This window comes from Pleurodeles waltl, chromosome 2_1 (assembly GCF_031143425.1).
Source record: "Pleurodeles waltl isolate 20211129_DDA chromosome 2_1, aPleWal1.hap1.20221129, whole genome shotgun sequence".
Lineage (NCBI taxonomy): Eukaryota > Metazoa > Chordata > Amphibia > Caudata > Salamandridae > Pleurodeles > Pleurodeles waltl.
This window is the reverse complement of record NC_090438.1, coordinates 304,172,244-304,193,177: the sequence shown is the minus strand read 5'-3', so window position 1 is coordinate 304,193,177 and position 20,934 is coordinate 304,172,244. Positions and strand designations below refer to the sequence as shown.

Genomic DNA, 20,934 nt, shown 5'->3' with positions numbered 1-20,934 from the left:
CGGCACCGAAAAAGGGCGAGCTGGTGCCGAAGTCGTCCGACTCAGGTCGAGACACAGGCACGCAACACTCTCGGGACCGAGAGAGTGGTGCAGAAAAGGCTCGACACCGAGATAGTGGCACCGAAGCTACTCGACACAGAGACAGCGGCACCGAAGCTGCTCGGCACAGAGATAGCGGCACTGAAGATGGTCGGCACCGAGAGGCCAAGACACCGAAAAAGAGAAAGATCTCGTCGGAGCCGAAAACAACTAAAGACACGGTTTCGGTGCCAAAACACCCGGCAACCGAACCAAAAACCAGTTCCTACTCAGAGGAACAATCACTGTCCTCCCAACTAAAAAGACACAGATTTGAGGAGGAATTACAAACTACAGAGGTAGATCACACGCAAAAGCGGATCTTTATCCAAAGGGGTACAGGGAAAATCAGCACTCTTCCCCCAATCAGAAGGACAAGGAAACTTGACTTCCAGCAACAAGACAAGCCACCACAAGCAAAGGTGGTAAAGAGGGTAACTCCACCACCCTCTCCACCACAGTCAACTCATTTATCACCGGCACAGACTCCACCACAATCACCAGCTCATACCACCATGAAACAGGATGATCAGGCAGCATGGGACCTCTATGATGCTCCAGTATCAGACAATAGTCCAGAGTCGTACCCAACTAAACCCTCACCACCTGAGGACAGTACAGCATATGCACAGGTGATAGCTAGGGCAGCCGAATTTCATAATGTATCTCTACATTCGGAGCCTATTGAGGATGACTTCCTCTTTAACACCCTGTCCTCCACCCACAGCCATTATCAAAGCCTTCCCATGCTCCCGGGAATGCTAAGGCACGCTAAACAGATTTTCAAGGAGCCTGTTAAAAGCAGAGCAATAACTCCAAGGGTGGAGAAAAAATACAAGGCACCGCCCACAGACCCTGCTTTTATTACATCACAACTGACACCAGATTCAGTAGTCGTAGGAGCAGCTCGTAAAAGAGCCAACTCGCAGACATCAGGCGACGCACCACCTCCGGACAAGGAGAGCCGCAAGTTTGATGCAGCTGGGAAAAGGGTTGCAGCACAAGCTGCAAATCAGTGGCGCATCGCCAACTCGCAAGCACTCCTAGCGCGATACGACAGGGCCCATTGGGACGAGATGCAGCATCTCATCGAGCACCTCCCTAAAGAATTCCAGAAACGAGCGAAACAAGTGGTTGAAGAGGGGCAAAATATCTCCAACAACCAAACACGTTCTTCTATGGATGCAGCAGATACAGCTGCAAGAACAATAAATACTGCTGTGACAATAAGGAGGCACGCATGGCTGCGCACATCTGGCTTCAAACCTGAGATACAACAGGCAGTGCTCAATATGCCGTTCAATGAACAGCAACTGTTTGGCCCAGAAGTGGACACTGCAATTGAAAAATTAAAGAAGGACACTGACACAGCCAAAGCCATGGGCGCACTCTATTCCCCGCAGGGCAGAGGCACATTTGGCACATTTCGCAAAACATCTTTCAGAGGAGGGTTTCGAGGGCAAGCCACAGAAGCCAGCACCTCACAAACAAGACCACCTACCTACCAGGGACAATATCAAAGGGGTGGCTTTCGAGGCCAATACAGAGGGGGCCAATTCCCAAGAAACCGGGGAAAGTTTCAAGGTCCCAAAACCCCTCAAAATAAACAGTGACTCACAGGTCACACAACCCCTTCACACAACACCAGTGGGGGGAAGACTAAGCCAGTTCCACAGATCATGGGAGGAAATAACAACAGACACTTGGGTCTTAGCAATTATCCAACATGGTTATTGCATAGAATTTCTCCAACTCCCTCCAAACGTCCCACCGAAAACACACAATATGTCAAAACAGCATATAGACCTTCTAGGACTAGAAGTTCAAGCATTACTGCAAAAAGACGCAATAGAATTAGTACCAAAAACACAAAAGAACACAGGAGTTTACTCACTGTACTTTCTAATACCGAAAAAGGACAAAAGTCTGAGACCAATATTAGATCTCAGAACACTAAACACCTACATCAAATCAGACCACTTTCACATGGTCACGTTACAAGACGTAATACCACTACTGAAACAGCAAGACTACATGACAACGTTAGATCTAAAAGACGCGTATTTCCATATACCGATACATCCCTCGCACAGGAAATACCTAAGGTTCGTATTCAAAGGAATACATTACCAATTCAAAGTGTTGCCATTCGGAATAACAACAGCACCAAGAGTCTTTACAAAATGTCTAGCAGTAGTAGCTGCACATATCAGGAGGCAGCAAATACACGTGTTCCCGTACCTAGACGATTGGTTAATCAAAACCAACTCGCTAACAAAGTGTTCACACCACACAAATTATGTTATACAAACCCTTTACAAACTGGGTTTCTCCATCAACTATGCAAAGTCAAACCTTTTGCCGTGTCAAACACAGCAATACTTAGGAGCGACAATCAACACAACAAAAGGGATAGCCACTCCAAGTCCACAAAGGGTTCAAAATGTTCACAAGGTAATACAAGCTCTGTATCCAACACAAAAGATACACGCAAAGATGGTATTAAAACTCCTAGGCATGATGTCCTCATGCATAGCCATTGTCCCAAACGCAAGATTGCACATGCGGCCCTTACAACAGTGCCTAGCATCACAATGGTCACATGCACAGGGTCAACTTCTAGATCTGGTGTTGATAGACCGCCAAACATACATCTCGCTTCTATGGTGGAACAGTACAAATTTAAACAAAGGGCGGCCTTTCCAAGACCCAGTGCCACAATACGTGATAACAACAGATGCTTCCATGACAGGGTGGGGAGCACACCTCAATCAACACAGCATCCAAGGACAATGGGACGTACATCAAAGAAAGTTTCATATAAATCACCTAGAATTGTTAGCAGTATTTCTAGCGTTGAAAGCATTCCAACCAATGATAACCCACAAATACATTCTTGTCAAAACAGACAACATGACGACAATGTATTATTTAAACAAACAGGGGGGAACACACTCAACACAGTTGTGTCTCCTAACACAAAAAATATGGCATTGGGCAATTCACAACCACATTCGCCTAATAGCACAGTTTATTCCAGGGATCCAGAACCAGCTAGCAGACAATCTCTCTCGGGATCACCAACAGGTCCACGAATGGGAAATTCACCCCCAAATCCTGAACACTTACTTCCAAATTTGGGGAACACCTCAAATAGATCTATTTGCAACAAAAGAAAACGCAAAATGCAAAAACTTCGCATCCAGGTACCCACACCGGCAATCTCAAGGCAATGCTCTATGGATGAATTGGTCAGGGATATTTGCGTACGCTTTTCCCCCTCTCCCTCCCCTTCCATATCTAGTAAACAGATTGAGTCAAAACAAACTCAAACTCATACTAATAGCACCAACATGGGCAAGACAACCTTGGTATACCACACTACTAGACCTGTCAGTAGTACCTCATGTCAAACTACCCAACAGGCCAGATCTGTTAACACAACACAAACAACAGATCAGACATCCAAACCCAGCATCGCTGAATCTAGCAATTTGGCTCCTGAAATCCTAGAATTTGGACACTTAAACCTCACACAAGAGTGTATGGAGGTCATAAAACAAGCTAGAAGACCATCCACTAGACACTGCTATGCAAGTAAATGGAAAAGATTTGTTTGTTACTGCCATAATAATCAAGTCCAACCATTGCATGCATCTCCAAAAGATGTAGTAGGATATTTACTACATTTACAAAAATCAAATCTAGCTTTCTCTTCCATAAAAATACATCTCGCAGCAATATCTGCTTACCTGCAGATTACTCATTCAACTTCCCTATTTAGAATACCTGTCATTAAAGCGTTTATGGAGGGCCTAAAGAGAATTATACCACCAAGGTCACCACCTGTTCCTTCATGGAACCTCAACATTGTCTTGACAAGGCTCATGGGTCCACCTTTCGAACCCATGCATTCTTGTGAAATGCAATACTTGACGTGGAAAGTTGCATTTCTCATTGCCATCACATCTCTAAGAAGAGTAAGTGAAATACAGGCGTTTACCATACAAGAACCATTTATTCAAATACACAAAAATAAGGTCGTTCTAAGAACAAATCCAAAATTCTTACCAAAGGTTATCTCACCGTTCCACTTAAACCAAACAGTGGAATTACCAGTGTTCTTCCCACAGCCAGATTCAATAGCTGAAAGAGCACTACATACATTAGACATCAAAAGAGCACTAATGTACTACATTGACAGGACAAAAGACATTAGGAAGACAAAACAACTATTTATTGCCTTCCAAAAACCTCATACAGGAAATCCAATTTCAAAACAAGGTATCGCCAGATGGATAGTAAAGTGCATCCAAACCTGCTATCTTAAAGCAAAGAGAGAACTGCCTATTACACCAAAGGCACACTCAACCAGAAAGAAAGGTGCTACTATGGCCTTTCTAGGAAATATTCCAATGACCGAAATATGTAAGGCAGCAACATGGTCTACGCCTCATACATTTACTAGACACTACTGTGTACTGTAGATGTGTTATCTGCACAACAGGCCACAGTAGGTCAAGCCGTACTAAGAACTTTATTTCAAACTACTTCAACTCCTACAGGCTGAACCACCGCTTTTGGGGAGATAACTGCTTACTAGTCTATGCACAGCATGTGTATCTGCAGCTACACATGCCACCGAACGGAAAATGTCACTTACCCAGTGTACATCTGTTTGTGGCATTAGTCGCTGCAGATTCACATGCGCCCACCCTCCTCCCCGGGAGCCTGTAGCCGTTTAGAAGTAGATCTTGAACATTTGTACATTTGTAAATATATTACATTAAACCTTCATTTTGTACATACGTATTTATTCCATTGCATGGGCACTATTATTAGCATACACAACTCCTACCTCACCCTCTGCGGGGAAAACAATCTAAGATGGAGTCGACGCCCATGCACAATGGAACCGAAGTGGGAGGAGTCCCTCGGTCTCGTGACTCGAAAAGACTTCTTCGAAGAAAAACAACTTGTAACACTCCGACCCAACACCAGACGGCGGACTATGCACAGCATGTGAATCTGCAGCGACTAATGCCACGAACAGATGTACACTGGGTAAGTGACATTTTCCTTACTATCTCAATTGCAGATGCCTAGGGCATCCAAATTCCTTTCCATATACCAATGAACCTAGGCATTCCGTTCACACTTTTTAGACCCTGGTGCCCATTACTCATCAGGTAATCTTAGAGCCCGTTCTGAAAGTCTAGTAAATTCTGAAGATTCCCTGATATCTTCCAAACAAGAAGGTTCAACACCCCTGTTACCACCAAAGTATGTTCACATTTGTCTACACCCATCTGCAAACCTGGAAAAGCCATAATAAACAAAGGCTTCTTTGTTACCAACTCCAATAAATCCGAAAACCTGCCCTACCCAAAATGGAGTCAACAAGTGAAAACACGTTTCTTTTTTGGACCAACCTTAAAACCCTCTGGATCATTAAAATGGGGAAGAGCACAAAGTTGTATCTCACTTCAATTCCAAAGAAAATCATCCACAGCCCCTGACTTTGGATCTGGTTTCCAACTAAAAAAAGAAGGAAGCTGGGTTAATAAACAAGACACAAACAGGTCCACCCATCTGGGTCCTAACATCTCCTCTAATCTGTTCAATACCAAAACATTCAGTTTCCAATCACTATAACCCCTTAACACATATGAATTCCTTTCGGCTATCACATTCTCATGACCTGGTAATGCTCGGCCCTCACTAATTGTAGGAAGTCGGCTCTGTATAAACGATCTCAAAGTGAGAGATAGTGTGCATAGAGTCCAAGGGTTCCCCTTAGAGGTTGATAGTGGTCGCGCAGTAGGCTTATCAGAGGGTAGTGTTAAGCATTTGTTGTACACACACAGGCAATAAATGAGGAACACACACTCAAAAATTTAACTCCAGGCCAATAATTTTTATATAGAAAATATATTTTCTTAATTTATTTTAGAACCACAAGATTCAAGATTTGAAGTAAATACATAAAATGCAAGGTACTCCACACAGGTAAGTAAGGAACTTTGAATTAAAGCAGGAGTACACACAGTATAGAGTAAAATGGCAATAAGCTATTTTAAAAGTGGACACTGTGCAAAAATCAACAGTTCCTGGGGGAGGTAAGTATGGTTAAGTTTCTGCAGTAAAGCACTTACAAGTTCAGTCTCCTGGGCATAGGCAGCCCATCATTTGGGGTTCAAGGGGGTTCAAGGCAACCCCAAAGTCACCACACCAGCAACACCGGGCCAGTCAGATGCAGAGGTCAAAGGAGGGCCCAAAACACATTGGCGCCTATATAGAACAGGGGTGCTCCGGTTCCGGTCTGCTGGCGGTAAGCACCCGTGTCCTCGGGGAGCAGACCAGGGGGGTTTTGTAGAGCACTGGGGGGGACACAAACAGGCACACAAAACACACCCTCTGCGGCACAGGGGCAGCCGGGTGCAGTGGGCAAAGTTGGTGTCGGGTTTCCTATAGAAAGCAATGGAGGGACCCAGGGGTCAATTAGGCTATGCAGACATTGCACAGGGGGGCTTCTCGGGCCAGCCACCGACTGGGCTAGGAAGAGGGCCACCTGCTGGTCACTCCTGCACTGGAGGTTGGTTCCTTTTGTTCCTGGGGGCTATGGGTGCAGTGCTTGGTCCAGGCGTTGGGTTCTTTGTTACCAGGCATTAGCGGTCAGGGAGAGCTGTGGGAATGCAAGGGGGTCCTCTCAGGTTACTCATGAAGTCACAGTCTCCTGGGAGTCCTCCCTGCAGTGTTGGTTCTCTGGAGGTCGAGCCGGGGGCATCGGGTGCAGAGTGTGAAGTCTCACACTTCCAGCGGAAGAGTGAGTTCTTTAAAAGTTGCTTCTTTGTTGCAAAGATGTTGCTGTTGGTGAACAATGCTGCTGTTCTCTGGAGTTTCTTTGTCCTTTGGTTTCAGGGCAGTCCTCTGAGTCCTCAGTGGTCGCTGGTCCCTGTCGGATGCGTCAATGTGCAGGTTCTTTGAGTCGGAAACAGCCCGGTAGGGCTGGGGCAAAGTCAGTTGTCGTCTTCGTCGACCCTGCAGGGCTTTCAGGTCAGCAGTCCTTCTTTGTGTAGGTTGCAGGAATCTGATTTCCTGGGTTCAGGGTCGCCCCTAAATACTAAATTTAGGGGTGTTTATAGGTCAGGAGGGCAGTAGCCAATGGCTACTGTCCTGGAGGGTGGCTACACGAATCCTCCAAACTCAAGATGGAGGATTTCTAAAGGCAGGGGTCACCTCAGCTCAGGACACATTAGGGGCTGCCCTGACTGGTGGGTGACTCTTCTTTGTTTTTCTCATTATCCTCTCCTGCCTTGCCCCCAAAAGTGAGGGCGGTGGCCGGAGGGGCGGGCATCTCTAGTAGATGGGATGCCCTGGGGTGCTGTAACAAAAGGCATGAGCCTTTGAGGCTCACTGCCAGGTGTTACAGTTCCTGCAGGGGGAGGTGAGAAGCACCTCCACCCAGTACAGGTTTTGTTCCTGGCCACAGAGTGACAAAGGCTCTCTCGCTTGTGGCAGGCTGGCGGAAACTGGTCGGCCTAGCACTAGGAGTCAGACTGGTATTCAGGGGGCATCTCTAAGATGCCCTCTGGGTGCGTTTTACAATAAATCACACACTGGCATCAGTGTGCATTTATTGTGCTGAGAAGTTTGATACCAAACTTCCCAGATTTCAGTGTAGCCATTATGGACCTGTGGAGTTCGTGTTTGACAAACTCCCAGACCATATACTCCTTATGGCTACCCTGCACTTACAGTGTTTAAGGTTTTGCTTAGACACTGTAGGGGTATAGTGCTCATGCACATATGCCCTAACCTGTGGTATAGTGCACCCTGCCTTAGGGCTGTAAGGCCTGCTAGAGGGGTGACTTCCCTATGCCACAGGCAGTGTGAGGTGGGCATGGCACTCTGAGGGGAGTGCCATGTCGACATAGTAATTTTCCCCCCACCAGCACACACAAGATGTGAGGCAGTGTGCATGTGCTGAGTGAGGGGTCCTCAGGGTGGCATAAGACATGCTGCAGCACATAGAGACCTTCCCTGGCAGCAGGGCCCTTGGTGTCTGGGGTACCAGTTACAAGGTACTTATCTGTGTGCCAGGGTTGTGCCAATTGTGTGAACAAAGGTACAGTTTGGGGAAAGAACACTGGTTCTGGGGCCTGGTTAGCAGGGTCCCAGCACACTTTCAATCATAACTGACAACAGGAAGGCATTTCCTTACACTGATATTTTGTGCTCCAGGCAATAATTCCAAAACTCCACTGCTAACTCTGATAACAAATTTGACCTGCTTTTTCCCAAGTAATTTATATAATGAACTGCTGGGACATTTTGCATCTTTAGGAGCACTATATCCTTTTCTACCTTTTCAGAAAAATTCTGAGAAACAAAAAGTAAATTAACCTAAACAATTTCTCCTCCTTTGTCCATTTCCCTCCAGTAAGTACACCATCAAATCTTGTGCCCCAATCCAACTGGCTGGCATCTGATTTGATAACATACTTTGGTCTTACCCAAAAAGTATTGCACCCATTCCATATCTGTAAATCATCTAATTGCTCAACTAATTATTCTCTTGCTTTTGCAGTCAAAGGCACCTAGGACCAGGTGTACTAAAAAGCGGTGCTCGCCAAAATTTGCAGCGCTGCGTCACTTGAGAAACACAGGGATGATCCGTATTTTCTAAAATACAGCGCAGCCCTGTGTTTTCCCCTGCGCTGGCACCCTTGCACCGTAGAGTGTCCCTTACTGCCATAAACAATCTACAATGGTGATTTGGCACATGTAGAAGTAGCAAATCATCATAAACATAAACATTTATTCATGGCCTTTTGGTCTTTCTGTGTGTGGTGCTGAATGCAGAACCATAGAACTGGAGTGCTAGGGGCTTTGTAAATGTGGCCCTAAGTCTCTGTATCATTCTCCTTTCCAAAGATGATCTGCCTTTATACTTTGTAATGTAGGGAACCTTGAAAAACAGCTTGAATGGGTAATAATAACAGACCTAGAACCCAAGCCAGCATTTTCAACGAGAACTGCTCTTTGTTCAACAGACAATGAATCTCAGATTTTATCATTTTCACCTTCTTCAATGGAAGACTCGGGGTAACTTCCAAAGTGTCTCTTAGAAAACCCAAAACTTCCAGCATTCTGCGTGGCAACATTATAAACATTGTGAATTATAAGAAGACCCAGGTCTTCTAACAAGGATACTCTTGTGCTCAAATGACTTTCTAACTCTTATGGGTGCACATACCTTATCAATAAATTGTCCTGATAATTATAATGTGTATTCCTTGCTCTCACAGACGTGCAATTGTACTTGTAAAACATATAGGGCACAAACAAAATATTGTGTGGGGTTTCAGCAAACATTTATCGTTTGCACATCGCCAAGTAAAGTGTTTTTATTTTATTGTTTCAGAACTACAAAAAGTGCTTCATTTGTGCGTCTTTAACTGGTGATACATTCTGCAATATGTGTACAGTTCATTTACAGCTATTCAAATGTTGTGTGTCAGGAAAATAGACATTTTAAATCTTTTCTTTTCATACTCCATGTATGCCAGCAAGATTGTCAGATAATTCACACAGTTCACTTTACCAAATCCTCTCAATTTGCAGTCAGACAAAGAAAAATAAACACCAATCTCCCTGTTAAAATTTAAATCAGCAATTTGTCCCAAGACATAGTCTGGCATTTAACCGCTGTCTTTGAAGGCACAGCAAATGTGACAGGATAGACACAAACTTTAAAGATATCCCCACTTCCAGCACCTATGTGCCTAAAACGTTGTTCTAAAAATTAGAACTGTTGACCCCTCATACAACCACATTAGTTAATTACACTCAAAGAACAGGCACAACATAAAAAAGAAGGGCTACAGTACTTGGAAGCTGATGTCTGTTGGATTTTTTAAAATAATTTCTTGCTTTCTTGTAAAGAGCTACTTTGGAGTGGCAATAAAGAGACTTTCTGCATAATGGTAGCCTCTAGTCTTGACTTAAAATAGTCCAAAGGTCAGAAACTAATGTAGCTACAATGAAATGTAAGATGGACATGATGATCACAAAATTAGATCAAGCTGAGATGCTATACTAGGCAAATAGAGCTCAGGCAAGCCGAAATTTTGGGTCAATGAGTCACAAGGAAGCATAACTGATATTCTGAATTGTAGAGCACAGTAAGTTCTCATATCATTATGCATGGGCTTTAATTGTGCTGTTTTGTACGTCCTGCAAAATATTGTTAGTCCCAGCAGAAGTAAATGTAGATACATACATTTAGTTTGAATTTATTGTTAAAAATATGGGGGATTTCGTGAATAACTATAACGTTGCAACTTTTTTGATGTTTAATCTTTCCTAACTGGCCACTCACCTGGTGACAGCCGTGCCCCAGGTCCTAAAGTTAGTGCTGCTACGTTACCCCATATCCTTCAAGGAGCTGGAACTTTCCCTCTGACGTTCTGATGCTCTGCTTAAGCCTCATTGAATAGGTCTCTCCAGAGTTTCAGTGCTAACCTGACTTTCTTTGATACCCACAAAGAGAGTGGGCATTTGTGAATGCTCTTGCTTTCTTCATGTTTAGGATGTATTGGCCAAAGGTAGCAGAAACGACAAGGCCAGCCAGAAACTGTGGTCTGCATCAATGGGGACCGAATTTCACACAGCTGAGTCACAATTACACCATTGTGGTACGACGATCATTGCACTGTTCATGATCTCCCACGAAACGCAGCAATCTTGGACTCCAGCTGGACACGCTCCCAGAATGCAATGCTCTAAATTCAACTTCTTTTGTACATTGGACTCCAGGATCCGTTACTCAGTGAAAAAATTTATACAGAGCAAATTATTGTGAAAGTATTTTATTTTGCCTTTACAATTAAGCGAAATTCTGAACTATTAAGAAGTATGAAATTGTTTCCTGAAGTTCGCAAGTGTAATCAATGGTGATAAAGTACTGATACGTCTGTTTATACCAACCTTTCCGCCCCTTATTCAACGATAATCTTGTCCAATATCCTCTTTGAAAAACATATTATCTTACCACATTGACAATCAGTCAGTCTCTATGTTCCTTAATCTGCACTCATTGTGCTCATGATGGCTAAAGAGTAAGTATAAAATTAACTTTGTTGTTTGGAATTACAGCACTTCTGGCAAGCGATAATTCCCTGGCATATGCAGAAACAAATTATTTATAACATTGAATAGCCTGAGTGAACTGTTGTGCACCAAAACAGTCCTTTCTCTGTCTCCACTCAGTGTCCCAAGATGCGACGCAATGCATTTGAACTCAAGATGTTAGAAAAGTACAGCCATTATCTGGCAGCTGAGAATGAACAGGAAATGGAGGAGTGGCTGGCCACGCTGAAAAAGATCATACAGATCAATACAGACAGCCTGATGCAAGAGAAGAAGGACACAGTGGAAGCAGCTCAAGGTTAACCTTGCACAATGAAATATTAATACATGTCCATTAACACGCACTGCATGTACTGCACTTAAAGAAAGTTGTGGTATGTTAAAAATATCCGTTTAAATTAGCAAAACAGCCATAATGACAAATGTCTGCAACTGGAAACAAACAAATATCACCCTCAGTTAAGCATACAATTAGCAGCCAATTCTATGATTTGAAACTTGTGCCTTTGTCAACAAGTTGCTTGCTGCCAATTTGAGGAAAGATCAAATTCGTTTATTTGTGCCTGTGGTCAGGAAATGTGCTGTGATTTTCAGAGCTGTAGGTGTAGCCAACATAGCAATTGGAGTGCTGAAGTGCTTTCTGTATACGGAAAAGGGCAATTTTGGCGGTGTTTTGTAGTTATTATGCACAAAACAAAAGGGTACCCTTTAACCCATTGCTTTACCTCTCCTTAAGGAAATAACTGCACAAGGTCTCAAACTGATATATCTCACTTGCTCTAAATTCAAACAGCTAGCAGAGAAAACATCTAACCCATAAGGACAAAACCCAAATTTATTGCAGGAATTTTATTTTTGGAGGAACATTGATTCCTCCATTTGTAGGTTTTGCTAGGAGGGATCAGTTAAATGGAGAGCACGTTAACAATAATTTTTGTTAAGGTACACATAGGAAGCATAACAGAGAGACTAAAATCTGGTAATTCTAGTTTAGACATAGCTTGAGCAGGTTTTCGTGCTTTGCCATTGCACTGTCAAGTTTGTGCTTACATTGCTTTTGGTTAGGTTCTTCATTAGTCATTTTTTAGACGTCGTAAGCAACATGGGATGTAGTGTGTAATTGAGATCAGTGTGTTCTCTTTGACGTGTTTACTTTATTGACATGATGATGTTGTAGTTTCTGGTTTATAGCTAAGGTCATCACCCTCTCATATTTATTCGTTTTACTTTTTGTGCAAATGAGCATACAGGGAATAGTTGCACACCAACAAAATAAATTGTTTAGGGCCGAACTGGCCAATCATCCTCTCTGGCATGTTCCTGGTTGCCTTCAGAGCTGGCTGGTCTACCTTTGCCAAGCACGAAAATCCCCTGTGGGGCCATTATAGTCATCGTTTCGGAAGTGTGGGACTGGTTTGAAAAAAAATTCCAGGGCTGACTTTGGTATCGCCCCCTTCAATTTGTTCCCTCCCTTGCTGATCTTCCCCTATTCCTCAGTAGGTTTCACTTCTTATTCTTCCTCTTTAGTTTTATTATGCCTATAGCACTACATTATTATGAACAACAGTTTCCATTAGTTTACTAAAGTTAATTTGCTTTTTTTTTTTAAATAAATGAACAAAATAGAGGTTATGATTTAGGTATTACGGTCTGTATATATTTGATTTCCTTATTTTTTGTTAAAAGACTGCGTAGCTTCTCAGACACTTTCTTATTTCATCTGTGCACTACCTTTCTAGCAGAAATAAAAGCTCCACCCACTTATAAGTTACACAGCCCGCCTCTTGAAATGTCCCTTGCTTCTAACAGCAAATGCCCTAAAACATAATTACACTTGTTTAGCTAGTATTTTTTAACGTCTGCTTTTCATGATTCTACAGATGACGAAACAAGCAGCCAAGGAAAGTCAGAAAGCATCATGGAAAGTCTGGAAAGAAGCATGCATCCTGAGCTTGTGAAGGTATTATGCCCATGAGCAACCTATTTAAATGCACAATTGTATCATCAACTGAAGAAGCACTGGCTTTAAATAAAAAATAACTTAATGCAGTGACTGTGACATTCACGGGAAGTGTAACATCGCAATACATCTCTGTTTCGATTATAAGGCGCATTGGTCCTAGATTTCTCACTTCAACCCCCTGAATGGGAAAAGGGTGCATGGTTTGCAATTTGCACTCATGCACACCTACTCTGGGTGCACTTAGCCCAGAAAAAGGCTGCTCGTCCAATGGTTAAAAAAGCATGTACTGAAGAGAGTACATCATGTAAATAAAGAGCTGGTGTCTGGAAAGCTGCTGTGTATTTCTGTGCATTCTTTTTTGGGGTCCCTGAGGGCCTCACAAGGCTTGGTGTAGTCTGAGTCTACATCTGCCTCTGTGGGGCTTTAAGGGCTCCCCTTGAAGGGCTGTTGTGTATTCACCTACAGAGTGAGTGTACTATCTTTTTATGCCTGGGGACTTCGCAGTTGTAAAGATAATACTAGTAAAATTATTTTGTGAATAACAAACAATGGTAATCTTACACAAAAGTATACGTTTACCTTTGCGAATCAGGCCCTGAGTGTCAAAGCATGTCAGATTACCACTATGTCTGTTTTCTTAATTGCTGTTCTTCAGCTACTTCTAATGAGAAATTACAAGCATGTCGTTGCTCTTGATCACCTGATTCCCAAGATATGTGTTCTAACCTCTCTAAATCAGTGTATAACCCTTAGTTTGTAGTATTTTGTCTTGGGCTACATTTCCTTTTCTACAGACAACACATGCCCCTCTCTAAGTAAATCTGGACTGGAGCAACTCTCCCAGTGGATTCTGAGTGACATATCAAGTCCTCTCTTGGCAGTCTCTTTTAGCAAGCTTTCACAAGAGAGTCCTACAAGGTAGTTCAAAAACGAAATTATCCTTATTATAAAAAATGTCCCAGGTAGTGTAAGATGGGAAAGTGTCGGGAATTTGTCTATAGGTTATAGTTGAACACAGTTGTCAGAACGACGATACAGAGGCAAGCTGAAACTCTCCTTTTAGTATCCTTCTTTGGCCCTATAGTAGTCTGGCCAGAGCATGGTGCAGTGCTCAATAATTAAAAAAACAAGTTATTCATTACAGTATAAAGAAAAAAAGGCCAAACCAAATTCGTAAACAGTATTTACAATTTATTAACTAAATATATCAAAATGAGATAAAGAGAAATGGATTATGATTTTACAAAATGATTTGGCCATTGATGAAGGCATTTGACTTATATGAGATACAATACTAAGGATACTTCCCCACCTTGGGCATGAGTTAAATGTCTCCTTCAAACATGAAAGTAATAACTCTGCCAGGTCTCACAAGAGAAGTGGGTAGGGTTATCAGTAATGGCAGAAAGTGAGGAAAGGCTCCCTCTAAAAAGGGTCTGGAAATTAATGATCTGGGCAACTCAGCCTCTGATATTGTAAAACTAAGTCCTCTCTTTGTTGGTAAGAAATATGTGTCAGCTGTGCTTCCAATAGATAGTTGGTGTGTTCCATTAGTGAACTGGAAGGAGTGGTATAAAGTGCTCTATAAAACCTAAAAAACTCATCTCCTTTTTTCTTCCTTTAGTAATCGCATAGCTGCTGAAAGGAATATTCCTTTTAGATTTTTTCATATACCTTACCCTTGTGTACAGGCTGTTTACAAGCCCTATTACCGTGTTTGTTAAACTTTCGATTGAGTCAGATCAGAGTTAATTTCACTTGTTTGGTAGCCATGCATTGCAGTTGGCTGCTAACCCATGTTATTTGTTTCCAATACATAAGTAGTCTCTTGTGTTTATACTGTAGGTCCTGACCATAAAGTTCTTCCTCTAATCTGTGAGTCTCAAAACTCTGATGTCGCTGTAGGTTAGACATTGATACCATAAATTTTCATCTAATTACCTTCTTAAAATCAATTCAGACTACAGTCTGGGGAACTTCTCCCCTTCATTAAGTCAGATATATTCCTGGAAATAACTAATCACTTCTTTAAGAAATGGGCATTGGAGTGAAGTTTATTAAGGCCTCCATTTCCTTTCCCGGTGGATCACTGGGCAAAAGTAACAGGAGATCGAAGTTGTAGCGTGGTAACAGTGCTGTGCTTACTAATAGCTACTAATAGCTATTTGATCCTCAAATGCAAACATCAGCAATAAGAGTAGAAAGTATAATCCTGGGAATCTGAGGTGCATACTTTCCATACTTCTCATAACCAAAGATCACCATTCCTCCCTGAGATGTTTGTAGTTACCTATTCCAAGTCTGTTGCATGGCAGTTAAAATCTCAAACCACCAGCATGCTGCTAGAAGTAAAATTAGCTAAGGTCTGTAGAAAGGCAAGCAGGAGAGTCTCCTGAAGTGAGTATTGGTTATTGTAATCGCTCTAATCTGAATCTTAGCACTGTTCATCACTTAATTTCCTTATCCTACTCTTCTGTGTGTGGTCCATGCTGTGGAGGTGAATGACTGGAGAATTATGTGTTTTGTCTGTGTGGCACAGAGGGGCCTCCTGAGTGGACATTAAATCAGCCTGCATATCCCAAAAAATCTCTCTTGACTCGGGGAGTTGAAATTCTTGGAGCTCAGCAAATCTACCTTACTTTTTAGGATCCTGTAAGGAAATGCCTCTTTTTGCATGTTCACCCACAAACTTTTGGACTAACTGTTAGAAATGGGGTCTCTAGCTGACAGAGGTACCCCCTTCCAAGTACGGACCGCAATTCTAGTCAGGATAAGTCAGATACACACTTTAAATTAACCTGTCCTCACCCTCTGGTAGCTTGATGCAGAGAAGGCAGGCTTATTCTAAGAGGCAATGTGTAAAGTATGTGTGCAACACACACATAAGCACAGTAAAACACCACAAAAGACTCCACACTGATTTAGAAAAACAGGATGTTTACCTGAGGCACGTTAAGACAAAAACAACAAAAATCCAATCAATATGTTCTAAGATGTCACTTTTATCAAGTTAATTGCAAAAGTAAAAACAGTGCTTCAAGCATTTCCAGCGTATGTGTTGTATTTGGAACCTGGAGGGCTAGTATGCCTCTTTTAGTACAGTTAAGATATCACACTCAGCCATTCTCCTCTTTGTAGAGTGGCTGGCTGTTAGTAGTTTCACAGAATCTTAAAGTGCAGTGGTGAAAACGCTGACAGGAGGTGGGGACTTCCTAGGTTGAGAAGAGAGTATGTTTGCAGAACAACATGGTCCTCATGCCCACCGTACCTGCATGGATGCTCATAGCTACTGGATGGGGAATCACACGGCTCCAAGGCTCAGTGGGGGTGTGATGCAATCTATCAGCGGCCCAGTATTTATTGAATAAGGTGAGCCCGGTGTGCGGAGGTTGTCCTGGCAACTGAAGGGGGGACCCACGCTGGTCTGATGTCTCCGCAGGCGCCTGTGTCGAGGAGCGGTGCTCTTCTAGCGAACCACACCAGGGAGACACTCTTGGCAGACAGCGTAAGGGGCTGCAAGCCAACGGTACACTTGCTTTGTCAAAAATACGCTCTGGCAATAGGGTGCCTGCCTTGCAGGATGGCTCTGCACTACCGGGGTGATAGGAGCAGTGTAGGAAACTAGGTCTTTGATAGTCCTGAGACCTTGTGGAGAACAAGGGGCAAGCCACAACACCTTGGAGTCGCTCTGGGGTTGTTTTTAATTCTTCAGTCTTCTAGTAGGGTAAAGGTCAGCATGCAGCAGGACAGCTCAGTCAGGCAGGAAAGCTTTTCCTCAGAATGGTCAGGCACAGCTAGATGGTAATCCTTCAGCACAGAAGCCTTTACTCCACAGCAGTTTCTTCCAGGTACAGTAATGTACTTATTTCAGTGGGTCAGAGCCCCATACTGACATTAAAGAGTGACTTTAATGTGGGGAATGACTTCCAAGGACCCTTCTGAAGTGTGCAGGTCCCCCTTTCAACCCAGCCCTGACTACAGACTATCAATAGGGGGTAATCAGCCCTTTGTGGGGAGACAGGCACTTCTTTCTTGAAGTGTAAGAGTGAGCTCCCCATCCATCCTTCCAGCCCAGGAAGACCCATCAATATGCAGATGAATGCAGATGCAGTTGAGTGACCTGTATTGTGGGTGTCTGGAGAGAATGCACAAATGTAGCTGTCACTCAGGCCAGACGTAATTAGGAATTACAGCTTAAAAGTATATTAAAGAATTGCCAATGCTATTCTATGAGAGGAGCAGGCCTCACAGTAGTGAAAAACGAAATAGGCTGTTTGCCACTATCAGGACATGTAAAACTTAAAAGTACATGTCCTGCCTTTTTCTTACATAGCACCCTACCCTCTACATAGGGCCCACCTTATGGGTGACTTATATGTAATTAAGGAGAAGCTTGAGGCTTGGCAAATAGCTGTAAATGCCAAGTCGAAATGGCAGTGAAACTGCACACAAAGGCTCTGCAGGGGCAGGCCTGAGACACGTTTACAGGGCTATGTGAATGGGTGGCACAATCAGTGCTGCAGGTCCACTAGTAGCATTTAACTTACAGGCCCTGGGTATATGGTATACCACTTTACAAAGGAATTAGAAGTAAGTTAAATATGCCAATTTTGTATACACCAATTTTACCATGTTTAGAGAAGAGAGCACATGCACTTTAACACTGGTTAGAAGTGGTTAAGTTCTCAGAGTCCTAAAGCCAACACAAAATGTGGTCAGAAAAAGAGGAGGAGGAAAGCGAAAAGTATGAGATAACCCAGGAAAAAAAGCCATTTCCAACACAAATGTTGATAGTTTTTTCATCTTTTGAGAAGGCACAGAGGCCTACTAAACTGGCCTCAGTGCCAGTGTTCTGACACTTAAAAGGTATAGTTTGATTGGCTCATCCACAACTGGCATAAGTTAACTTACTTATAAGTTCCTAGTGTATAGTGTCAGGGGTTCCCAGGACCTGTAAGTAAAAGTGTTCCTCATGGACTGCAGCACTTATTGTGCCACCACTAGTTTGACAAAGCAAACCATGGCTCCAAACCTGCAATTTCCGACTGGCAAAGCAGTTTTCGAAGTGCTAACGCCACTTGCCATTTAAACTAATGACAAATTCTAGACCTTCCTTAATGTATGTATATATATATGTTCGATGGCATGTGTAGCTGCAGATACACATGCTGTGCACATCCCGCCATCTGGTGTTGGGCTCGGAGTGTTACAAGTTGTTTTTCTTCGAAGAAGTCTTTTCGAGTCACAAGACCGAGGGACTCCTCCCATTTCGGCTCCATTGCGCATGGGCGTCGACTCCATCTTAGATTGTTTTTTTTCCGCCATCGGGTTCGGACGTGTTCCTTTTCGCTCCGTGTTTCGGGTCGGAAAGTTAGTTAGAATCTCGGAAAAATCGTCGGTATTGTTTGCGTTTGGTATCGGGTTAGTTACAACAGATCGACACCGACTTTTGAAGAGCTCCGGTGGCCCTTTGTTTTTTTTTCGATCCCCCGTCGGGGCCTGGTCGGCCCGGCCACGTGTCTCTTCAAGGCTGATGGAACGGACCCCATTCCGTTTCTGCCCAAAATGCCATAACAAGTATCCATATACAGATCAGCATCTGGTCTGTAACTTGTGTTTGTCGCCGGAACACAAGGAAGATACTTGTGAAGCCTGTTGAGCGTTTCGGTCCAGGAAGACACTAAGAGACCGAAGAGCAAGGAGACTGCAAAATGGCGTCGGCGCCGACAGGACAAGAGCGTTTCGAGGAGGAGGAAGAAATATTCTCCATCCAGGAATCGGACTCGGATGCGATTGATCCCGAAGAAACGCCAAAAACCGTGAGTAAGACGTCGAAACACAAAACTCACAAAACTCACGAAAAAACCACTAAAGCCCAGGGGACGCCACCGCCAACAGGCCATGGCTTAACCCGGAAAATAGGTGACCGATCATCGGCACCGAAAAAGGGCACGCTGGGGGCAAAGTCATCCGACTCCGGTCGAGATACCGCCACACAGCAATCTCGGGCTCGAGATAGTGGCTCCGAGCAGGTTCGGCACCGAGATAGCGGCATCGAAATGGGTCGGCACCGAGTAACCACAACGCCGAAAGTAAAGAAGGTTTTGTCGGAACAGAAAAAAGCAGTCGAAAATGGTTTCGATACCGAAACATCCGGCCTCGGAACCGAAAACAAGTTCCTACACAGAGGAACAAGGACTGTCCACACAAATGAAGACACATAGATTTGGACACGAATTGGAAACAATAAAGCCAGACTATACACAAAGAAGGCTCCATATCTAAAAAGAAACAGGGAAGATCAGTACTCTCCCTCCGATTAAAATGAAACGCAAACTTGCCTTTCAGGAAAAAGACAAGCAGCCACAGGCAAAGGTGGCTAAACAAGTAACCCCGCCACCATCTCCACAATGCTCTCCGCAACCATCACCGGTAGCCACTCCACCAATGATGCAATCCCCAACTCATACAGGAATGAGTCAAGATGACCCTGACGCATGGGACCTTTATGACGCACCAGTGTCAGATAATAGTCCTGAATGTTATCCAGCTAGACCGTCGCCACCAGAGGATAGTACAGCCTACGCACAGGTGGTGTCGAGAGCAGCGGCATTTCATAATGTCAGCCTGCATGCTGAGCCCATTGAAGACGACTTTCTTTTTAACACACTGTCGTCCACACACAGCCAGTATCAAAGTCTTCCTATGCTACCCGGAATGCTAAAACACTCCAAACAAGTGTTTGAAGAGCCTGTAAAAGGAAGGGCCATTACTCCAAGAGTGGAGAAAAAATATAAACCGCCACCAACAGACCCCGTGTACATCACACAACAGCTAACACCAGACTCAGTTGTAGTAGGGGCAGCGCACAAAAGAGCGAACTCACATACTTCAGGAGATGCACCACCTCCAGATAAAGAAAGTAGAAAATTTGACGCAGCAGGCAAAAGGGTGGCGGCACAGGCAGCAAACCAGTGGCGAATTGCCAATTCACAGGCTTTGTTGGCCAGATAAGATAGGGCCCATTGGGACGAAATGCAACACTTTATAGAACATTTGCCCAAAGAGTTCCAAAAGAGAGCGCAGCAGGTAGTAGAAGAAGGACAGAGTATCTCCAACAATCAGATACGGTCAGCAATGGATGCTGCAGACACAGCTGCTAGAACTGTCAACACAGCAGTAACAATAAGGAGACATGCATGGCTGCGTACATCAGGATTTAAACCAGAAATACAGCAAGCTGTGCTGAATATGCCATTCAACGGACAGCAGTTGTTTGGGCCGGAGGTGGACACTGCGATCGAAAAACTTAAAAAAGACACTGACACGGCCAAAGCCATGGGCGCACTCTACTCCCCACAGGGCAGAGGCACATTTCGAAAAACACAGTTTAGAGGGGGGTTTCGAGGACAAAGCACAGAACCCACAACCTCACAAACAAGACCCACTTACCAGAGCCAGTATCAGCGGGGAAGTTTTTCGGGGACAATATAGAGGGGGACAATTCCAAAAGAATAGAGGAAAGTTCCAAAGTCCCAAAACTCCTCAAAACAAGCAGTGACTTCCAAGTCACACATCCCCAACACATAACATCTGTGGGGGGGAGACTAACCAAATTTTACAAACATTGGGAGGAAATAACAACAGACACTTGGGTCCTAGCAATTATCCAGCATGGTTATTGCATAGAATTTCTCAAATTCCCTCCAAACGTCCCACCGAAAACACACAATATGTCT

General features: G+C 43.7%; 1 protein-coding gene across 2 annotated transcripts in view; it reads left to right on the top strand.

The window, feature by feature from the left end:
* The window catches only part of DOCK11 (dedicator of cytokinesis 11), a 1,108,606-nt gene that overhangs the window by 253,517 nt on the left and 834,155 nt on the right, over nt 1-20,934 (top strand). For both annotated transcript variants that reach the window (XM_069212535.1, XM_069212533.1), the window contains exons 8-9: nt 11,353-11,530; nt 13,113-13,192. In XM_069212535.1, coding sequence (XP_069068636.1) covers nt 11,353-11,530; nt 13,113-13,192 — 258 coding nt within the window. The remainder of the gene's footprint in view (nt 1-11,352; nt 11,531-13,112; nt 13,193-20,934) is intronic.